Raw genomic sequence first — 24,867 nt, 5'->3', positions numbered from 1 at the left:
CTAAACACTAAGTAAGCCAACCTGTACGGGTGCCTAAAATCAAGGTGAAGGTAGGTGAAAGTTCATATGCCTCACCTCTGCACACTAATCAGCCTGGTTATGTCCAGTGACCTGACCTGTCCAGATGTTAAAATCTTGTTAAAAAAGGTTTTGCCCAGTTTCATGAAATTGAAGTAACATGGAGCTGAGCATTTCAGAGCCTATAAAAAGCAAGGCACAAGTCATGCAGGGAGTCAGTTGAGTGATCTCAGTGTGGAAGTCACATGAGAGGCCAATGGGGGATTACAGATCAGGTGAGCCGCCGAGTTCTGGATGAGCTCTTTGTAGAGCAGCAGTAGTCCACTCTAGAAATGACCACAGCTCGGATGTAACCTTGGGCTGCTAGTGTAATCAGCTCATATTCAAGGTTTACTTCAAATTGTACTGTTTATTTTCAGAGCTGTGAGAATTGTTTAAAAACTGTATTCTGATACATATTCAAGATGATATACGCCATATGTCCAAATGTTTGTGGACACCCTTTCAAATGAATGCATTCATCTACTTTAAGTTTAAGTAACTTTAAGCACCCATTGCTAGAACAGATGTGTGAATACGCACACACACAGCTTGTCTAGTCAACAGAATATAATACATAAACATGAACCTAATGGCACCATGCCATAATTTAGATGTGGGCTAGAGGGGTGTAAAGTCCCCAGTATTGAGCTGTGGAGCAGTGGAGCTGTGTTCTCTGGAAGGATGGTGCTCCAGCCAATACTTTTGGGATGAGGTGGGGAGATGGGGATGAGGTGGGGTGGTGATCATCCAATATCCTGACCTCACTAACCTTCTTGTCGCTGAATGCAATGAAATCCTCACACTAATGCTTCAAACTCTAGTAGAAAGCCTTTCATGGAAAGTAGAGACAAAAGCATGATAAGTTATTTTTTTAAAACCCTTGATTTCGGAAGAAACAATGAATGAGCAGGTGTCCCGATACTTTTGTCCCTATCATGTATGTTAATAATGTAACCTGTAGCTTGATCCAAAGAATTTATATATGAATATATGAGGCCACTAGATAGTCAGGGTTGGGGTGGTTACATTAAAAATGTAACAGATTGCTGATTACCTGTTAAAATATGTAATAGTAATATAATCCAAAGCATTACTATATTAAAGTAACATAATCTGATTACTTTTAGCTCCTTTAGGATTACTCATTATTTTTAACCACATTTTCCAATAAAGACACAAGAAAACCCTTACATATAAATCCACAATAAACCATCCTGTGTGTCTACACCAAATACCAATACAATTTCCAATTTGTCCAATGGGACAAATTCTGCTGTTTAATACACACAGTTAGAAATAAAGGTGCTAGAAAAGGATCTTTGAGTGTTTTTTTCTGTGGCTTTATGTTTCACGGCTTGTGAATTAAAATGCAGTTCCCTCTAGAGTGGGTTTATTTTACAGAAATTGGTGTCTGAAAAATCTTCGTTGATTTTTATAAGTAGTTCACCAGCCCTGAAACATGCTGGTGGCCCCTGGGTCCCCAGACACAATTCTGACCAGAATTTCCTGTAGACTATGTATATATATATATATATATATATATATATATATATATATATACACACACACATAGTTTATTTTTCTCGTCTAGGGCCAACTGGACAGCTTGGCTCTTTCTTTAGAGTTCTCTTTTAATATATTCTGATTATGTAACACTGTTTCATGTACTGTGTTCTTCTATGCCTGTTATATCCTAACCCTGTTCATTCTGCTGCCGAGTTTATCAAAAGATGCTACTAGCCAATTTCCATTTGCTAATGGTGCTAATGGGGGTAGAGGTGTTAATGTGTGTTTATTGGTCGACAGACTTGAGAAAGCCGACCTTGATGAAGTAAAGTCAATTTGATTACATTAAAGTTGATTTTAACAAGATTAAGCCATTCCAGATGTTTCACATATGAGGTACTACAGTGCAACAGTTTTCTCACCTATTTACTGTATGTGTGGCACATCAAACAAGGTCTACATTGGGACTTATTTGTTTGGCTCGTGGACAATCAAGATCAGGCATCCTAAACCTATCCAGTAATCTCATTATCACAGTTTACACAGAAAGCTGAAATACCACCACTAAAGGTAAAGCATATACTGTAATTAGCAGTCTGCCTCCATGGTCATAAAACAGTTAAGGGATCATTCAGGAGGCTGTTAAATCCGTCACCATTAAGAGTTCATTAGCTGACATCATTAGGCCTGGTAGATCCTTTCAAGAATACCAATTAAATGAATTTTTTGCATTTTACATGCCTTGACTACTGCATGCACTAATGATCAATTGTGGTCAAACCGTGCTTGGAATGAACGTTGGCTAGTTGGAGGGGCCTTGTTGGCAAAGTAAAATCCACCAAGCTAAGACCAGCTGGGGCGTTAGACGTTTTATGATCAATTTGTGAAAATGGGCACTGGCCTTGTGTGCTTTAGGAGTGCATTAGGGAGAAAAAGCAATTTTCAGTGATTACCCACAGAAAACAAGGCAGCCTGCTCCAAACTCAGTGGGGTTTAGAGGGGTTGGGGTGGGGGTGGGTAGGTTGCTGCAGAGGGGTTGGAGAGAGGTTACGTTTGGAGAAAGTGAGTCGCACTGTAAGCTCTCCTGCAAACAGGGCCTGAGGATCAAAGAGAGCCATGAAGGTAGGGGTCCCGGAGGGTCTGTGGGGGTCCTGCAGAGCCTGGGGAGAAAGCCAAGCCCACAGGCCTGAGAGCCCTGTGAATCACTCTGCCACACTTAGGCCTCTTACAAGGACAGACCGCTTAGTCGGCACCAAAGGAGAGGTAATATATACTGCAGTACCATTTGAACAACTTCCCAGGACCTGACAAATAGGCCTACCCAGATAGGTCAAGGTAGAGTGTTGATTAGCTTTGTTTAAGGCCTGGAGAACACACCAAGACAGTCAAAGCTGAAAGAGACCAAATTCTATGGTAGTCACACAAAGCAGCCAAATAATCAATGCAGGTCAAACATATTTAATGGACTTTCACTGCATAGCACATAAAACCTCATGTAAATAAACAGGGTGCCTAATTAAGTCAGAAATTTTAAACAAACATTATAATTCATTTGATTTATTATTTGCAAACTTACACATTCAGAGTTAACAGCTTAGATTATTCATTCAGTGCTGCTGAAAGTTCTAACTTGTAAGAACCTCTTAACTTCCTGTTGGTGATCATGATTGACAACAGCTGATAGCTTCTCTGTGCTCAGATAAAAAGGATTAGTTTGACAGCACTCATTAGACATAGTAAAATGGGACGGTCTAAGAAGCTCAATGCAGATCCACAAAGGATGATGGTAGGTTCACACAAGTCAGGAATGTCTCTTGGTGCCATTTCTAAACAACGGTAGGTTCCAAGTTCAATATAAGTGCTCTAAAATATATATTCAAGAAAAATCTTCAAACTCAAAGTTGCATTAAAAAGTTTGCAATTGAACACATGGATAAAGGAAAAGGCTTCTAGAGAAACATTTGATGGTCAGACAAGACTAAATATCTGGAGGAGTAAAGATAAAGCATTCAACCCCTAGAACATTGTATCAACTGTGAAGCATGGTGGTGGTAGCAGTATGCTCTGGGGCTGTTTTGTTGCCAGTGGAGCTGATCCATTGCACAAAGTGAATGAAATAATGAAGGTGGACGAACTCAGAATCTTTCAGCATAACCTCAACAGGTCAGCTAGACGGCTGAAACATGAAGACAACAGGGTGTTCCAACAGGACAATCACCTTTGTCCTGTGGAATGAATAAAGCAGGCTAATTTTAAGCTTTTTTAAATGGCCTTTCCAAAGTCTTGACCTCAACTCCATCGAAAACATGTGGACTGTGTTGAAAAGTCAGATTTGTGCCAGCAGACCAATATATTTTACAGAACTCTACCAGCTCTGCCACGAAGAGTGGTCAAATACCCAACCAGAATTCTGCCAGAAGCCTGTTGATGACTACCAAAAGCATCTGGTCAGAGTGCAACATGCTAAGGAACATTTAACCAAATATTAGGTGTAGTGTAAGTAGGTTTTTACCCTGTATGCATACTTTTGACTGTGCTGATGACATTTTTTTTGTCTATTAAAGATGTACATTGTTCACTCATTCTGTCACAGAAAAAGAACAGTTCAAAGAAATTACTGAAAGATATTAAACGAAATGACAAAATAAATCAAATATGAATTATTTTCATTTCAAATGTTTCCAACACTTGAAAGTCAGCTGTGGAGCAGTTAAATCATCCTGCAATTTTCTTGTATTTTATTTCGCAAACCCAATATATGTGTGTTTTTATTTGCCCACAACATTCACTATTCATTTCTGCATGATCATTATCCACCCCTTTGTGTTATCCTTTACAATAAACAGGCCCTTACTGTGCCTTTAGGACTGAGTATATGTAAATACACTCTGATTGGCTGTCCTTTGTCGCGACTCAGTGAGGTCTGAAGCACTTCTAAACTGGGCTAAACTGTTGTAGGCTGAATAGATGGCTATATTATATATATATATATATATATATATATATATATATATATATATATATATATATATATATATATATATATATATATTTTTTTTTTTTTTTTTTTTTTTGTTTTGTTTTTGTTTTTTTTTTTGTTTTGTTTCCATACTTAAAACTAATCCCAGAAAATTGAAAAACATGTATTTCCATGATACAAGATCTTTAAGGCAACTAGGCATTTTACATTTCATTTAGTCAAGGTTCATTCAACTTTTGTAAGGCCCTTTGGGTGGTATTTATCTTGATATTTCCATGTGTTGCTTATTACAGCATGTTTTTAATGAATTATACTCAGTTATTCCCCTTCTTTAGATTCTCAGTGAGTCTCTGGAAATTCGCTGCTTGTTCCAAGACCTTGTGGCTGTGGCTTTGTGGCTTTCCTTCACCTTCTTGAAACTAACTGGAGTCTGCCTCGGTTTAGCAAGCACTGAATCCTTACATCTCAGGAAACGCTGACATCCTTCTCTGAGAAATGCTACAATAGCGCCATCTGATGGATGTTACCGGTTTTGAACTGAGACCAAGAATCTGGAAAATTGGACGGTGCTGTGAGTCATTTCTCATGTGACTCTTGCCTAGTCTCACGTTTATAGATATTAGGCTGTATTACATACAAATCATTTTCTAATGTTCTATGAACATGACTCACTATGCACTATATGTCCAAAAGCTACTTTAAGTCGCACCCCTTGCTGACACAGATGTGCAAATGCACACACACACACACAGAGCTCGTCTATTCCCAGTAGAAAAGTACTGCCAATAGAATAGGACTCTCTGGAGCAGCTAAACATGAACCTATGGGCATGACCATGTCTGACGCCAGGCGTGGGCTAGAGGGGTATAAAGCCCCCCAGCACTGAGCTGAGTTACTAAAATGTATATTTTATATATGTACGTTATATATGTATATAACTGAGCTACTTTTGGGAGGACTTTTTGTGTGATTTGGGGATGAGGTAGGGTGGAGATCATCCAACATCTTGATCTCACTCACGTTTTTGGTGCTGGATGCGATCAAATCCTCACAGCAATGCTTCAACAAAATGTAGTAGAAAGCCTTCCCTGGAAGGCTTCCCAGAAGAAGCAGGATAAACTATTTTTAATAACTTTGATTTCGATGAAAACAATGAAACAGCAGATGTCCCAATACTTTTGTCCATTTATTTAGAGTATGTTGAACTACACTAGTCTAAATAACTAACTGGTGACCCAGTTAACTAACTAACTAGGTAAGTAGGTTAACTGGTACTAGCTAGCTCCCATCCTCAGACCCTGGACTGAAGCTGAGCAGAAGCCTGAGTGGTCTAATGGGTATTAAAATAGGAGCGGCTGCTGTCATGCTCTGGCGCGGTGCCTGCTGGTGTAAAAGGCCCAGTCAGATTAAATGGACTGCGCTCCGGAGGGGAGGGGGGGAGGGTGTAAACACATTTATCGTCCAATAGCAGGCGGCCCACCGGGCTCGATATGCGTTCTTAGCATCTCGTGGTCCTCGACCAGCTGGAGCAGGTTGGATGGTGCTCACGGTCCCAAAGAGCTGCTTGTTGGTTCCCTGCGTGCGTCCTGTGCGGGAGAAGTGCTGTAACACACCTGTTTGAGGGGCTTTTGCGCCACGGGCGAGGATGTCAGACTGCGAGGGACACGCTACGGGTGAGTGTGGAGTGTCAGAGAACTTTTCGGCTAGTTTCTGGACGGGCTCCATGAGGACAGCGCATCCTGAAAGCATTCCCGCGACTTGATGGGAGCGCAGAGATGTGGCCTTATATGGCCGCTTTAGCAGTGGTCATTTCCATCAAAGATTTAGTGCATGGCGGGGGAGGTGTAGTTTTTACAGGGTCTATAAATGTGTGTGTGGACAGTGACTTATGTGAAAGACGAGCGACATCCTGTGTTCAGAGCTCTGGCCGTTTGAGTGTCGCTGGGCAGTTTAGCAGGGAGTTTGCTTGCGCCTCTGTGTATTTGCCTGTGGTCATCTGAAGCTGCTCTATATTAAGCTTTGTTTCAAGGCCCACTTCTGCCCTGCCATCAGCCGGGTGGGCGAAATTCAGCTGAGTATCAGTTGAGTGCTGTGGTGTCTGTAGGGCTCTCTGGCTGCAGGCGTTTACGCACCGTAAGCACTCATAACAGGGCTCACGGCGGCGGATGGGCTGCTTCCCACAGATAACGTGTGCGGTCTGGGGAGAGCTGAGGGCTGGGCTTTACTGGCAACACAGCAAAAACAATCCGGTATAAATAGATCTGCTCCTGAGTGTGCGGGACAGGCCAGCTCCCCTCTCCTGCTCCTCGCTTTATCTGCTAAATACAGCAGCAGCACCTGCCTGCACTGTTCTATTCCATTCCATTCTATTATACCTTTACTCTATTCTATTATACATTTACTCTATTCTATTCTATTCTATTATACATTTACTCTATTCTATTCTATTCCATTCCATTCTATTATACCTTTACTCTATTCTATTCTATTCTATTATACATTTACTCTATTCTATTCTATTCTATTCTATTCTATTCTATTATACCTTTACTCTATTCTATTCTATTCTATTATACCTTTACTCTATTCTATTCTATTCTATTATACCTTTACTCTATTCTATTCTATTCTATTATACATTTACTCTATTCTATTCTATTCTATTCTATTCTATTATACCTTTACTCTATTCTATTCTATTCTATTATACCTTTACTCTATTCTATTCTATTCTATTATACCTTTACTCTATTCTATTCTATTATACCTTTACTCTATTCTATTCTATTCTATTATACATTTACTCTATTCTATTCTATTTTACTTTGTTCCATTCTATTATACCTTTATTCTATTCTATTCTATTATACCTTTACTCTATTCTATTCTATTCTATTATACATTTACTCTATTCTATTCTATTTTACTTTGTTCCATTCTATTATACCTTTATTCTATTCTATTCTATTATACCTTTACTCTATTCTATTCTATTCTATTCTATTATACCTTTACTCTATTCTATTCTATTCTATTATACATTTACTCTGTTCTATTCTATTCTATTCTATTATACCTTTACTCTATTCTATTCTATTCTATTATACATTTACTCTATTCTATTCTATTCTATTTTATTCTATTCTATATGTACCCCAGTTATTTACCTATTATATTCTCTTGCGTATCCTTTATATTACTGCATTCTATTCTATTTCTTTTATTCCAGTCGTTGTTTTATTTTAATCTATTCTACTCTATAATGTTTATTTCCATCATTGGTTAATTGTTCTTTGATTTTTTTCTCCATCCGTTGTTTTATTCTGTTCTTATTATTTATTATATATTGGATGCAGCTCCCCAAATATTGTTCTATTCTACTATGCAGTGTTTATCTCCTCTCATTATTCTTTCTATTCAATATTTACATTATACTGCAATATTCTATTTCCACATCACAGCACACTTTATTACAAGCTGACTACAAAAGAGAAAAGAATGACTGCTGAAGGCTTTTTGCCAGAGAGTCTGCATCCAAAGTAATGCACATCTACTGTTAACATTGTCAGTCTTTGCAGTATTATAACATGACTATGCTTTGCACATCTGCACTTGTCACGTCCTCTGCCCCTTCAAAAGGAGATTTGTCATTTAATTCCCCAAGTTCACCATCACGTTGCACGAGGCATGAGGATTATTTTTGGATTGCTTAATGCCTAAAACTACTTCTGAAAATAATAAAATTCCATTTCTACAGTGCATTGATGCGTTTAATCCATACTCACATTTGCTCATTCACTGCTGGATTGTGTGGTGTATGTAGTGCAGCAGTCCTTAGAATATTTGCCAGAGACAGAGGATTAGTTACAACCTTTCTGATTCTTCTTCCGCTCACATATCTAATACACTACATGCATAAACCTTTTTTTATTGTTATTGCCAATATAACTTACAATGTGATCTGTGCCATGATACTGTATGTAGGGGAAGCTACAGCATAGTCCAATGAGCAAAAACATAAAGACCATAATGTTGATTATAATAATAATGTTCATTATATGTTGATTATATGACATCTGCAGCACGTTAGTAACAGATCTCGTTGACTTGTTTAATGTGAAAGAAATGGGCAAATTGAGAGAATTTGACAAAGGCCACATTGTTTTAGCCAGATGATTGATTTACAGCGTCTCCAACATGGCAAAGTTTGCGGGGTGCTTCTAGTCAGCAGGTGTGAGTATCTAAGAAACAGGGTCTTAGGGGCAAGACAGTAGTGGGTGCCCAAGACTGATTGATGCTAGAGAGCAATAGAGGAGCTATCCCGTCCAGACCAATCAAACAGAAAGACTATTGTGGCATAAAGTTGCAGAAATATTTAATGAATATTAGGGGATGAATGTTTCAGAACACACAGGGCATCACACCCTGCTGCATATGGGTCTGTGTCACTGCAGACCAGTCAGACTGCCTATGCTAACCCCTGTCCACTGCCTACTTGAACAGGACTCTTTACATCACGTTGACATCACGTCAGATGTTTGCCCTTTGTTTGCCTGTGTGATAAGCTGGAACAGCAGGTCAGATCTGGTCAAATGCAGGTCAGATCTGTGACAGCTTCACCTCACACCTTCCAGGAGTTCAAGAATCTGCTGTAACGTCTTGGTAGCAGACACCACAGATACCACGCATGGTGCATACATGGCACCATGGTCTTGTAGAGTGAGCTGTTTGGGTGGCATTAGGGGCACAGTATTAGGCAGGTAATTTTAACGTTATGGCTGATCAGTGTTTATTTCTTGGTTCACTAAATAGAGGCAAGATCTTAGCGGGTTCATGTTTGAGTACAGTTGTAAGAACATAAGCAACAAATTCTTGACATGAGTCCTGCTAAATAAGTGATTCCACTACAGAATCACATTATCACCAATGCCATATTGTCTTCGTCATTAATGGCCAAGTTTTTGGAGTGGAGTTTACAGCCAGAGCAGATAGGGAAGTTTATGTTTATGGCCTTAAATCACAAGTCTAGTCAGTTCAAATGACTAGTTTGGGTTGGGAAATGAAGAAAAGGTAAGAATTGGTGCATTTCAGTGTAACATATCCTACAATGTGTCTTTGGATGAGGCCTGTTGAAGCTGTGGTCTTCACTATTTTTGTTCAGTCTCCCAAGAGGACTTGCTTGGTATTTGCTTAGTCATGCAACGTGTAATCTATAAACGTAAGCTGTGTGTGCAGTGCTGCACAGTTGGGCCAGGATTTGGAGTCCATTCAGTATTGTGAAGAAAGTCTTTGTTTGATGAGGCACAGATTTTCATCAATCCGCTTTATATAATCTAGTGTAACAGGAGAAGTGTTGTATCGTGCTGAATAAGCATAAATCCCAAACCTGGCCTCAAGCCTCACATTAACTGAGTGAAACATAAGGTTACACAAGGTTTATTACAGTTTTATTTACTGCATTATTGTATTCTGCACCAATCGACCATAACATTAGCATCACCTGCCTGTTACTGATTAGGACCCTCTTGTTGTGATCTGACTTGTCGAAGCATGGCCTCCACATGACCTCTAAAGGCGTCCTGTAGGATCTGGTAAGCAGATCCTTTAAGTCCCGTAAGTTGTGAGGTGGGGCCTCCATGAGCGTCAGTGAGCCTTAGGTGCTCATGACCCTGTTGCCGGTTTACTGGCTGTCCTTTCTTGAAGCACTTTTAATATGTACTGACCACTGCATACTGGGAACACCCCACAAGACCTGCCTAATGTTTTGGGGATGCTCCGACCCAGTTGACCAGCCTTCACAATTTGGCTCTTGTCCATTACGCTTGTCCATTTTTCCTGCTTTAAACACATCACCTTTAAAAACTGACTGCTGCCTAATATACCTACCCCTTGACAGATGCCACTGCAGATGAACATAATCAGTGTTTTTCACTTCACCTGTCAGTGGTGCTAATGTTATGGCTGATCGGTGTTTGTTGCAACTGTTTAAATGTCTCACATTTTGAATAGCCTTGTGATGAAGATCCATTAATTCCATATTTTTCCCACTAGGTGGTGCTGTGTAGCTGTACTGCAACAACATAAAGGAAAATTATTGGGAAATATATGAAATATTAGGACTTTTATAACTGAAAGATATAAAGATATATTTATTATATATTAATACAATACAATAAAAAATAAGAATTTCTCCTTTAGAAGAAAGTGGTTGATATATCTTGGTCGATTCCAGATATCACTTGAACGCCCCCAGCCAGCACACTGCTAAATAATTCCCTGATCAACATCATTAATCACTGATTTGCCAAACCAGGTGTTGGATGATAACTATAAATATTACAACACTTCCATGAGGAGAGCTTTGGAGATCTTTTAATGAACACAGCGACAATTATAGAACCACTCTGTTTTGCATTAATGTTATTTATATTTATTCTGATATTAGCATTTTACTGGGCAACTAAACAATTACTGCCCAGATAATCATCTCAGATTAATAACAAACAAACACACTGTATCTTGTAAAGTCTGTATTATCTTCAGTCAGGCTTCAGTTAGACCGTTCCACTGTAATGTTGCTGCCTATTCCGTTCATCCTTTACCCTTAGACTGCGCCGCCTCCTTCCTCAGTGGACACATACTCTAAATGAAACATATTATTCTCATGATGAGAGCTGACAGCTTTGCTTCACTGACAAACAGCCACTGGCCTTCATTCACTTACAGCTCAGCAGAAGAGTGAAAGGTCATTCCTCATTAATGCACTAGCCCACGCTAATTCATGTCAGCCCAAACAATGTAATACAAGAGCCATGTGGCCTAGTCTTAATTTCCCTGTCAAGGTAAGTGAGATCAATTTGAAACGTGAAGAGGTCTCTAAGTATTTCCCAAAAAGTACACATATACACATCAGTTATTTTCCGGCATACTCTAACGTCGTTAAACGCACTCAGTGATTGTAGCATTACATCATTAGTGCCTTGTGGTAATGAATCAACATTATGCTGGGAATGCTGCTTTTCCAGTCTCTAATGTAAGGTGTTATGTTTCAGCATCGCCTCCCCTTTATTTATTTAATGGAGGTCTGATGCAATAGCCTCCTTCTGCCGGCCTTCTAATAGATTCCTGGCCTCATGTGTTAGCATGTTGAGTTTGAGGCTCTAGACACAGAGACGGACAGGGCCTTGCCGTCTGAGAGTGCTAATGTGAAGTGAGTGCTGTTAATGTGAAGTGAGATGTCTGCTAGCTGTGTGAAGAACAGCAGTCGGTGCCTATCCCTCAGGGCAACTGTCACAAGACAGGACCTAATTAATAAAGGTCTGAAATGTCCAGTAGAACCTGTAAGTTGTCCATGGGTATTGGGATGGATGTTACTTTGTTATTTGTTTGTAAACTGCAGTGAATTGTTTCACGTCTGGTTTAATAATATATTTGGTTAGCGGTTTGATAGGCTCACAGTAGGCTGGCAGATGTAGGCTATAGGGATGCACCAATACCACTTTTTTGTTTCCAAGATTGATACTAGATTTTCAAGTCGATTACATTTTCTGCCGATATTGAGTACAGATAGCCATACCAACTCTGACTTAAATACTTGTTGGATGCCTGATCCTGATATCTACAGTGTTACACTTTTTTATATCCTAAATAAGGGATAATACGCTTGAAAGAACAGCATGTACTGGTTGAGTAACTGCATATTTGAAATGTTTCAGAGCTATGAACTATAAAAATTCATAATTTGACAATGCACAATGCAGAAACAAGTGCAGGTACGGAAGCATAATCTTGCTGAGTTTGACCAAACAGCTTTTTAATTAGTGTTTAAAATTCCCAATTCAGAGCAGTGAAAAAAAATGCCAGTTCATAAACTAAAAGTGCTTCTGCAGCAGTTTCACATTCAGGTACATTCAGTTCACTCTATGTAAAAAGGTACTAAACTTCAATGTACTAAAAAGTAGCTGCATACGTCATTTATTTTTATAAAACTAGGTTATGCATCTTCTTGCATTAATAAGTGCCAAAGCTGTCAAGTAAGCTTTATTTAGTCATTTTTATTTTAGCCTATTCTTCAATTAACTTGGTGCACAATTCAACTAGAGGTCAGATTTGCTAGTCAGATTTTTTTTTTTAGACATTTAGAGCATTTCTATTGGTCCAGTCATCCAAACCTATTTACACGGTGTACAGAGCAGCTATATGGTTCAAACCATGGAAAAAATAAAATAAAGAATACATGTTTTTCATTGGACAGCATCGATACGTTAAACCAAAGTGTTGGACACATAAGTAGACATAAGATCCAATAAGCAAAAACTATGCACAACATATACACCAATGTCCAAATAAACATCCGTGTAATTCAAAGAGCTAACAGATAAGAGTCTTGGCACTGCAACTGCAAAAGCCCGGTCATGTTTGAGCTTCAGCTGGGACTGTGGAACCGCTAAGATCAACTCATTTAAAGACCTCAGGGACCTGGGAGAAGAATGAGGTTTTAGTAACTCTGAGATATAGGAAGGTGCAGCTCCATCAAGGGCCTTAAAAACAACTGAAAAACATCTTGAAACTTGAAGAACCTTGATGTAATCCTTCTCTGACAGGACTGACTCTCTCGTTAAGGCAAGTAATAGAGAAGAAATAATGCATATGGCTACTTTTGTTTTGTTCTGTAGAGCATACATTTTGTCCCCATCTATAGATAAACCTAGCAAAACCAAACTACAGAGTGTTTTTGCCTTGGAAGATCACTAGTCATGGATTTCAGATGTGCTTAGAACTTCAATGTGGGCTCAGAGCTTTAGTATGTAGGTCACGGAAGCACTGTAAATATCTTAACTGGAGGGCTTTGACTTCTACATTTAAATCTAGATCAATACCATAATCATAATCATATTACAATATCATAATCATCATTTCATTAAGAATGACACAGAATGGCACATTAGGTTGGATCCCAGTCTGTTGTTTGATTAAGACGGGGGTTCTCAGCTTTCAGAGGGAAATGGTGCGTGTATTTCAGGCTGTGACCCCAGAGAGAGATACAGCATGTGTGAGTTTGTTAGTGTAGCGTTTTATATGTGTGTATGTTTCTCTGCAGGAAATGGGGGAGGGGGCTTTACACAAATCCAGAGGCCGAGTCAGACGTGATTAATGTTGTCGCTGCTTCACAGAACATGAAGGCATGAGGGCACAGCTGAAATACTGATGTAGGGAAGGTGCCTACAGCTTTATGCACTCTGATGGCAAACCACTGCAATCAGCAGCATACTCGCTGTCTAACACAGTCCAGTTCAGCTGAATGAACTACGCTGTCTTTGTCTGTATACGGGAGAATAACAGATACCCTATGATGGACCTGAGCCATGAGGATTTTCTAGGCCACATGACATAGTGAAGACAGATGTTTTGTGTTTCTGCTCTGCCCCACTTTATGTTGCAGTTATAACATGCAAGGAATTTTATATTAGAAAGAGTTGAAATTCATTTTACATGACAATTTGTATAACCTCTCATTATTCCTGGCTTTCTTACTGTGCCTTTTAGAAATTACCTCTGTTCTGATTGGCTGCCCTATTTGGTGCCTCATTCACAAACTGGCTCATGTTTCTATGGTATAGAATATCCCTTTCGCACATTGTTATTACAAGATTTTATGTCATAATTAGGTTATAAAGAGCTTGTTCTTATGAGATATGTTGTAAAAAGGATACATATGTCATAGAATATCTTGTAATTATGTAAAAGCATGTTATAATTATGACATGGAACACATAGAACGCATATTTGAAGGAAATGTATTATTATTGTGAGATATTACATTCATCTTTTTGCCTCAGTGGCACACTTGATTGAATTAATTAATGAATTAATATTGTCTTGGCTTTGAACACAGTGAAATCTGAGTGTCACTGAGCAGCATAGATGATATAAGTATCATAAGTATTCAAAGACATTTGTCCAATCTCAGCCTTTAAACATATGTCCAAATGTTTGTGGACACCCCTACTAATGAATGCATTCAGCTACTTTAGGTTGCACCCATTGCAGACACAGATCACACTCAGCTTGTCTATTCCCTGTAGAGAAGTATTGCTAATAGAATAGGACTCTCTGGGGCAGATAAACATGAATCTGTTGGCACCATGCCTAATGCCAGGGGTGGGCTAGAAGGCCTTAAAGCCCCCCAGCATTGAGCTGTGTTCTCTGGAATGATGGACTTTCCTATCGCTGAATGCAATCAAATCCTCACAGCAATGCTCCAAAATCTAAAATCTAATAGAAAGCCTTCCCTGGACAGTAGAAACAGTTACTCCAACAAAAGCAGGACAAACTCTTTTTTAGTACTCTTAATTTCCGAAGAAACAATAAATGAGCAATACTAATGAGCAATCCCAATACTAAAACACTCTTTTACTTTACTTAACCAGGTTTATATTAAATAAATATCGAAATATTATTATTTTATATTAAATTAAATTAAATATTAATATACATTTAAAAATATCATTTAAAAATAATAATATTTGTTTTTTTTCAGGCTGTGGATCATTTAGTCTTAATGTACCTTAATTGAAAATGTATTTCTATGAAATTTTGGACCATTTCCTTTTGTCCAGGCATCATGAATGTTTACACACACATAGAAAGGTTTTAATATGACATTAAGGATTTGCTCGCCAAGTGGTGCGTTGCCTTCAGATCTGGTGACTTAACTCTGGTGACATAAATCCTGTCTCTGAATTTTGTATGATTGTGCACCAACTCGGACTGCATCATTTGTTGCGTAACCACATAGCTTCATTGCATAACAGAGAAGTCCTGTTGTGGGTTTGTTTTTGGTAAAATCTGGTGGACTGTTGCTGTTTAGCTTTAGCCTTATTGTTTTGGGGTGTTGGGGTGCGGCTTGGTGGACAAATGTGTTAAATGTGTCATAACTGGCTTTGCTGGGGGGAAATCCCAGTGGGCTTACCAGATCTAATCCAGGCCTTGATGACCTCGCCATCATCTTCATCCCAATGTAAGCGTGGTTGGGGAGGGGCGTGGGGGCAGAGACAGCGGGCATGACGATGGGACAGCAGTGTCCGTCCACCCTCCCATCTGCCGGCGGGACCCAGCTTTTGGGTACCGGAGACGCTGAGGGTGCCATGGCGACAGCGCCCAGGCCAGGTGGTGGTCCGGAGGCCAGGGAGAAAGGGGTCCCAGAGGAGTCTGAGCGCCAGGCAATCCGACGGCCCGCTCACACCAGCTGTGTCATCGGTCAGTATGGGACAGAGGGAGAAGGGGGTGGCAGTGGGAGCAATTTTGCATAATGCAGCTGTTTTTGAAACAGAATACAGTGCGATTTTGTCATTGCTTGTTGTGCTGCATGCAAGTAATGTAATAATAAACACCTTTAAGGAATTTTGGTATAATATCCAAATATTATTAGTCAGGGACAACAGAAAAAAACATACGGTCATTATTTCCATTGGGGTCATTGTTTATGTATTTTGTGCTTTGTTTAATTTTGGTTTACTTGACCTTTGTGTTAGTGTTGAGTCTTTACATAAATTAACCTCTTATTGAAATCCTGTAGCATGTTGTTATTAATTATTAGTCATAATTATTATGTGAGTATTATGACATGTAATGACAGAATGACATGTAATTTTGACATCTTGTTATGATGAGACAGGATGTCATTATTGTGAGAAATGTTATAGAAACATCATATTATGTTGTAATTATGACGGAAAAAATCTCATCTTTAGGATATATAAGATCTTTATGATATATAATATATATGAAATATGAAATATGTCATAAAAACAACAGATTATGACAGAAAGTCTTTTATTATTATATTATGTCATAAAAATGACAAAAGCTGTAATTATGACAGATCATTTCAGAATTTTGAAAAAGATCTTGTTATTCTGAGATATGGCTTAATTATGACATATAATATCATCTTGTTAATCAAGAGGAAGTCTCTCATTATTATGAGATATGTCATAAAAATACATTGTAAAATATAATAATGAGAACATATCTTTATTATTATGAGATATCATGTACAAATATCTCACATTTATTATATGAGCCATAACTGATGAAAGAAAGTATTTCTTTTTCTAAAAAAAAAAATCTGCTAGACCTTTGGCTTACAGACTCTTGCTAATCCACAGAGTTAGCATTGCATCTTTATCTAACTTAACCCATTATCTAACTTAACCTGGGTTAAATCCTGAAAGTATCAAAACTCAATGAATGGCGTGCTGGAACCCCTTAAACTTAAAGTGTATTATTCAGTTTTCACTGTAGGTTATCCAGTAACTGCTATGACATGATGTATATGGACGCACTCCATGACCTAATATACTGTTGCTGTCTTGAAGAAAACATTGTAATAAATCTCCATATTGCTAATTTTCCATTTCTGACATAATTGGAATCTGGCAGTTGTTTTTTGCATTGTCAGTGTCAGAATTATAAGATGATCGGACCAAAACAAATAACAACGATGATATGGATGTTGATGGGTACAATCTTTTGCCATGTTTAATGTGTGTGATATTCATCTTTAATTAGTCTGTGCTAAATCACTGCACAGTTGACTACACTGATCCAGGTATGTGGTACGGCTTCATTTGCATCCTCTATAACTCATTTACTGATTGAACAGCAGAAATCTTTGTTAATGCAGGATCTAGACCAGATAATACCTTTTCACAACCCTGAGGATTATCTGCCATTTTAATCCCAAGGGCAGTCGATGTTCTGTGTCTGTGCCTCCAGTTAGATAAGATTTACCAAAGTGAGACATAAAGGAAGAGCAGGAAAGTGGCAAGTGAGACAGAACTGGATGGAGCACATAAACTGTTATGCTTAACCAGTTGCTTAATTAGCCACAAGATAGACATTAAAGTTACACAGGGCATCGTCACAATTTAACAATTGGGACAGACCCCATAACTCACAAAAAAGCACATGGAGGAATATAAATAAAAGGATAACCAACAAAAATAGGTGCAATGCTGGGCTAGATGTTATAAACTAGATGTTTTTTTTTCTGTTTTGATGCTTTTTGATTAAACATAATAAACCTAAACTACAAGAAATTATTGTATTTATGATAAATCTTCTAGCAGTAGAATCAAACTGAGCTGAAAATGATAAAAAGAAAATTATTATAGTATGTTAGCTACAGAATGGGCCTCTGAACGCCAGCAAGAACAGGGATGGGTTTGTCATCCATGCCAGTAAATTCCCAGAATTTTAGTTCTTCTGGGCTCTCTGGCTTTGCTGTTGGTAAATTTCTCATAACCTGTAGTTACACATAGCCTACATAGTACTTTCACTTTGGTTCCTGTTGTTTTGCTATATTATGCTTATATCAAGCATGGCCTTGTGTTTACAAGTGGTATTAACCTGTAGTAGAGAAATCTTTGGCTGTTGAAGGTTTTCTTGATACGCAAACACATGAACAGTGATTACAAATTGTAATCTGTGAATAGCTAAGCAAGTAAAAGATGACCTGATTTCCAAAAGGCATGAAGCTAATGATGAAATGAATACTTAATGTTTTAAACAGGTGTATATTACTATTATATTACCATTACTATTTTCCATCTTTTCCGGTTTTTAAAAATGGAAACATTCTGCTGCAGAATTAGCATAACCAGCATCACCAAACTGGTCGACCTGCATGACCAACTAGGACCAGAGTCAAGCGCAACATACTGGTCAAGCTGGTCATATAACTAGCTAACGAGCATAGGATATGTTTTTGTCTGGGTATGACCAGCTTTACGACCACCTTGACCATCAAAGACCAGCTTAGGCAGTGCAGGGTGTATGCCCTAAAATGAACATATATTTGTAAATATTCATTTATTGATCTTTTTATCAGCTTGTTTCTTGTCAGTGTCATTGTGGATCTGAAGCCCATCCAGAATTGTTGGGCGCAAGGCAGGAATACCAGTCCATCACAGGGTGCCACTGATTGATTCAGCTAATTTAGGTCTATTATAGAGGGAACACTTAAACAACACAGTGTAACTCAAGTCAGTCACACTTCTGTGAAATCAACCAGTCCAGTTAGGAAGCAACACTGCTGTTGTGCAAATGGATCAGACAACAGGTAGAAATGAGAGGCAGTTAGCAAGACAACCCCTATAATAGAGTGGTTTTGCAGGTGGTGACCACAGACCATTTCTCTGTTCTCATCCTTTCTGGTCTGGATGTTTTGGTCGCTTTTGCGTTTTGTCAGTGCTCTCACCCCTAGAGATAGCATGAGGCGGTGTCTACAACCCACAGAAGTTGTAGAAAGGTAGTGCAGCTCATCCAGGATGGCACATCAATGTGAGCTGTGGCAAGAAGATTTGCTGTGTCAGTGTCTAGAGCATGGAGCAGATACCAAGAGACAGACCAGTACACCAGGAGACATGGAGGGGGCCGTAGGAAGGCAAAAACCCAGCAGCAGGACTGCTGCCTCCTCCTTTGTGCAAGGTGGAACAAGAGGAGCAGTGCCAGAGCCCTGCAAAATGACCTCCAGCCGGCCACTAATATCCATGTTTCTGCTCAAACTGTCAAAAACAGACTTCATGAGGGTGGTATGAGGGCCTGACGTCCACAAGTGAGGCTTGTGCCCAAAACCATGCAGGGCGATTGGCATTTGCCAGAGAACACCAGATTCGCCATTGGTGCCCTGTGCCCTGTGCCCTGTGCCACAGATGAAAGCAGGTTCACACTGAGCACATGTGACAGACGTGACGGGAATCTGGAGACGCCGTGGAGAACGTTCTGCTGCCTGCATCATCCTCCAGCATGACCGGTTTGACAGTGGGTCAGTAATGGTGTGGGGAAGCATTTGTTTCCATGTGCTAGCCAGAGGTACCCTGACTGCCATTAGGTACCGGCATGAGATCCTCAGACCCATTGTGAGACCATATGCTGGTGCAGTGGGCCCTGGATTCCTTCTGATGCATGACAGTGCTAGGCCTCATGTGGCTGAAGTGTGTCAGCAGTTCCTGCATGATGAAGGCATTGATGCTACGGACTGGCCTGCCTGTTTCCCAGACCTGAATCCAATCAAGCGCATCTGGGACATCATGTCTCGTTCCATCCACCAACGCCATGTTGCACCACAGACTGTCAAGAAGTGATTGGTGCTTTAATCCAGGTCTGGGAGGAGATCCCTCAGGAGAACATCCACCACATGTGAAGGCCACACACTATACTGAGCCTCATTTTAACGTGTCTTGAGGAATTTCCACTGAAGTTGGATCAGCCTGTAATTTGATTTTCCACTTTTATTTTGAGTATGATTCCAATTCCAATAAAGACTTTCAAATGGAATATTTCATTTATTGAGATTTTTTAGCAGTGTGTCTACTGCAGGTGTATATTCTGCCCTAATTTGATATGTAGAATAAATTCATACCACTAATATAATATGTTGCATTTTGTTTGTCATAGTGAAATTGACAGTGTGAAATTTAGAGCACTACCAATTCCACACTTGAAGGCAATGTTTAATTCATGCCACTACATAAATCCTTCCTGGTTGCAGTGGATAGCTGCACAGTTGTTTTAGCAAGCCGAGCAAAAGATCTTGCTCTTTGGAACATGACTGTAGGCCATTCAGCCGATGCTTCGGATGCCTCGGATATCTGGAGACCCCCTCTGGTTTAAAAATGCACCGGATCTTTGCAGGACACAGTTGAATTTGTTGAATGTCGACTACTGATACGATGGAGCTGGGGATGAGTAGGCTGTAGCGGAAGCAAAGCGTTCAGCCTCGCCTTGTGCTTCACCCACACACTCTACTCTTTGTATTTTATATGGGTCGGGATTTATTTTTTTCTCCTTGTGGTACTGGCAGTGACAAAGAAAATTCAGTGAAGGCAGGCTTCTTCATAGACAGCTGCTGTTGCTAGGTGGTGACACATTCAACAACAAACATGGCTTGATATTTCCCTGGGCTTCCAAAAAGTGGACAGCTGGCCCTTAGGATTTCATTTCTAAGAGGCTAAATATAGAAATCCGACTAAATTCCAACTCCTTCCTTTCATCACGTCGCACACTGAAAAAGTGATGCACTCATTTTACTTAATCCAAATGTGTTTATCATCACTTTCATATGGGTGAAGTATACGTTTGCAATCAGGTCAATTCAGTTAACTTTGTTTAGTTTAGTCAAATATTCTCCTGACATTTTTAGTACTGCATCTCAGTAGCATTGCACCTTAAAATAGCAACTTCAAGATCATGCTGATTCTACACTGACCTGTAACAAGGAGAACAGCATCTCTATTCTTTCTACTCTGGGCTTGGCAACTGCACTGTGTAACTTTGGTGAAGCGGGCAGGAGAATGTTTCTGATAACTTCCTAAAGGCTCATTTATGCTCAGTTTATGTGTTCAATACGGATGTGGGTACTGACAGAGCTGCTGTCAGTACTCTTCTGTCCATATTTGTGTGTGGTACCACTGGAAAACGTTGGTGGTTCCAATAGTTTAAGTGAGACACAAACACTGCCATTTAGACACAGAAACTGTGGCAGTAAAGAAATTGTGGCAGAGGTTTTTACACTGTCTTTATGTGTTGTTGTTGTTTTTTTTGTAGTAAGTACATTATCACAACCTGTGTGTGAGATTCAGCCATGTCACTCCTCGGCTGTGTTCTCTTCACTGGCTTCCTGTAGCTGCTTCCCACATCAGATTCAAAACCTTGACGCTGGCCTACAAAGCCAAGAACAGACCAGCCCCTCCATACTTGATGGCAATGGTCAAAAGCCGACCAAGAGCCCTTCAAGCTTCATGTACGGCTTGACTCGACCCGCCATCCCTCAAAATCCACTGAGGACAAGCATCCAGGCTTTTTTTTTTCCTGGCACCAAAGTGGTGGAACAAACTTCCCCTGGGTGTCCGAACGGCCGAGTCGCTCGCTGTCTTCAAACGCAGACTGAAGACCCACCTCTTCAGAGAGTACTTGGACGAATAGCAGAGTGGTCACCTTATTGACTTGTGTTTAGTAGTGTCTAAACTTAGAGGTATCTTTAAATTGTCAGCCTATTCAAACTAGCTGAGGTTTTTCTTGAGTAAATAGCAAAGCACTTTTGTAAGAGATATATTGTTCAGTAACTATAGGGACGTCTGTAATAACTGGTGCTAATAGAATAAAATAAACTCTGGTAACAGTAGTATGTGATAACACTTTAGGCCTGTCAGCGGACCAGCAGACCAGCCTGTTCAAGGGATTTATTTTAACATAGTGGATCTTCCAGGGCAAAGAACCCTTTTTTTTTGGCGAGACTGCCTGGTGGAAATTGTATTCACATGGAAATGATCACTGGACGACATATTTGACTGAAGCACGTCCTGAAGGTTAAGGCTTGTGAAGGGATCTGTTCTGAATCAAAATATCACTGATGATTTTCACACACCCAGCATGTGCAATTTCATCTCCTGTCTCACACACACACGCACACACACACGCAAACAAATGCACGCACAATCGCCCACACACATCTGAACATTATTAAGTGAAGCCATGGCTCTATGTAATTCTCATTAGTTTTCTTCGGTAGGAAGCAATCGAGCAGAGAAAGCTACAGCTGGAGTCACAGTCTAAACCGCAGGGGTTGCTTTGCTCTGCTGCCCCTAGATTACCCCCGTAACCTGCCGACATTTATTATCACATGCCAGCAAGCGCGGTAGGTGGAATGTGTTCGTGGAGAATCATAATTATAATGGTGAAGCAACTTGTGCAGATTTGCAGATTTGTATACTGACTGTAGGGTTGAACTCTCTTTGATGCTCTTTTCTAGGACAAGTAAGGACAGATTCTTTATATTATATGAAGGTTTGTGGTTCTTCACAAGTTCCGAGTGGCACTACTGTCTGGGTGCTGGCCCTTATCAACGGGACATTGATCTCACTTTAAAGCGCAGGATTTCTGGATTTCCTACCCCATTACTCGGAGCAATGCTTTCCCCTTCTCAGTTAGCAGTTAGCAGCATTTTCCTCCAAGCACATTCAGACGTGGTGACTAGCTTTACATCTCTCGGAGGCTAGTCTTCAAGAAAGGACCTTCCAGTGCTGGTGTCCTAGCTAGTAGGCAGGAATTGTCTGTAGAGACAGTTACTTCAACAAAAACAGGGGAAACTCTTTTGAAATACCCTTATTATGATATTTGTCCATATGGTGTACATTGGTACTGTGCTACCCAGCCATTATAGAAAGGTTCTTGCATGGAAACTTGCTCTAAGAACCTGCAGAAATCATACTAGGCAGTTATCCTAGAGGGTTTAAGAATAAGCCACACCAAAGAGAAGGTAATCCAGAGTAAAACCAAGGTAATCCAGGGTGAATATAATGAGCAAAACAACAAATAAAGGCTGCCAGCAACCAGTGGGCAAGATTTTGAGCTTTACTGAATAAGGTTTTATTTACTTATTTATTTACTTTATTTATTTATTTTAATCAAGAAACACAACTGACGCCGTTTCACTCAGTGACCCGATTAAAACCAATAACTGGGCAGCTTCATTTCTTTGAGTGTGTGCTAACCCACCAATGAATTAAAGCCAGAGATCCACCACTCCACTAGAACTAGAACTCCCCCAAAATCAGAATGTACTCACCAGCAGATGGCTTGACTGTGGCCACATTAATCCTCTTTGCAGCCACAACTCTTACTTCTGATTGTGCTTAATCTGGCACCCACTATTCAAGTTGGTGATGTTGTAGACAAGCCACAGTGTAGGGAATATGAAGATTCGCTGGGTCAATTATCAGGTACCATAAGGGCCTGTTTACACCTGGTATTAACCTACGATTTTGGTGGTCTGTGATCGGATTCCGTCAGGCAGGCGGAAATAGCGTAAATAAGAATAATCATTACAGTAGATCTTGGCTTCTCTTCCTCTTGCTCTCTCTCTCTTGTTCTCCCTCGCTGGGTGCATTTGGGGGTGCACGCCTGCGCTCGTGCATATTAACCGGTATATGAGAGCAGTGTTACAGGGTTTGTTCCCTTCTGGTTTAAATAGTCTAGTGCATTTTCTGATAGAGCCTTTACGGGATTGTGAGAACCATCTATTTTTCCACTGGTTTGTAGAACCGCCACCGTTCCTCTAAACGGTTCACAGTCGCCTGGAGCAAGAGAGCTTTGATGAGAAATCTTTCTCTACTGGAAGTAAATGGGAATAATGTACGTGTTGGTGAGACTTTTACATGGGAAAGTAGAATCGGATCTCATCTGGTTCACACTGGAGCCGCAATTTAATGACAACAAGTGTATCCAGATACAAAACCCTATGTTAATGCCAGGTAGAAACTGGCCCAAAGTGCTATATGATTTTGCTGAACTCAACTGCAAGGTTCTATAAGTGCTTGGACATGTTGACCTCCAACTGCTTTTCTATACATTGTCCAGACTGTGAAAGAATACCAGGGGGAAAAGGGGTACACTCTTTAAGATAATGATGTCAAAAAGAGGTGCCATAGACAAATCACATTTTGTTCTCTTAATTGTTAGAAATTAAATAAAAATAAACAAAGAACATAAATTATAAATAAATTATAATAAATTATAGTACAAAATCACTACTTTACCTATAAAAGGATACACAAAACTCTTCAAACATGGTTGTTCTTCTATGGCACCACTCATTGTACAAAAAAGTGATCTTTACAAAAGCTTTTTGATTAAAATAAAGGCCACAAAAATCTATTTGGTTACAGGAGTAAGGGATAAGGTTAAGCCTTTGGAAATGACTATTACATACAGGTGCACTCTTATTAAAAAGAGCTCTTTAGATACAGATCCATGGCAACTTACAGAATCTAATTGTTTGAAAGCTTAAATGGTTCTTTGCTTCGTTAACAGATTCTTAGGATTAGGACTTTTGTAGATGTAGAGGTTGTTCTTTGTAGAACCGTTTAAAAATGGCAAAAATCCCACTATCAAATTGACCCTAAGAACCGATTTTCAGTACTACATAGAACCCTTAGAGTGTACTTACATACAAAGACTGGCAGTCTGGCAAATGTGGAACAATAGCATAAAAGAACTATTTTTGGTTCACTATAGAAGGTTTCAGTGAATGGTTCTTTGACGGCCTAATTATTGTAAATGAGATGTGCAAGTTTACAAACCTTTAAAGAACCATTAAACCATTAAAGAACTGCCACATAATGTAAAGGTTCTATACGAATTAAGCCAACGGACACTTAATTATTTGTTTCTTTATTTTGACCCCATGTTGTGACAAGGTATAAAAACAAACGCCGGTGACAGAGAAAGAGAGAGAGAGAGAGAGAGAGAGACTGGAG

At 39.6% G+C, this 24,867-nt stretch overlaps 1 protein-coding gene across 1 annotated transcript in view; it reads left to right on the top strand.

Annotated features, from left to right (window-relative positions):
- The first annotated feature begins 6,079 nt into the window (after window positions 1-6,079).
- eml1 (EMAP like 1) overlaps window positions 6,080-24,867 on the top strand; it is a 92,493-nt gene continuing 73,705 nt past the window's right edge. The window contains exon 1 of the mRNA XM_072689683.1: window positions 6,080-6,219. Coding sequence (XP_072545784.1) covers window positions 6,192-6,219 — 28 coding nt within the window. The 5' untranslated portion in view covers window positions 6,080-6,191. The remainder of the gene's footprint in view (window positions 6,220-24,867) is intronic.

Source organism: Salminus brasiliensis, chromosome 10 (assembly GCF_030463535.1).
Source record: "Salminus brasiliensis chromosome 10, fSalBra1.hap2, whole genome shotgun sequence".
NCBI classification, from domain to species: domain Eukaryota; kingdom Metazoa; phylum Chordata; class Actinopteri; order Characiformes; family Bryconidae; genus Salminus; species Salminus brasiliensis.
The sequence above is the reverse complement of the archived record's forward strand: the minus strand, read 5'-3'. Positions and strand labels throughout refer to the sequence as shown.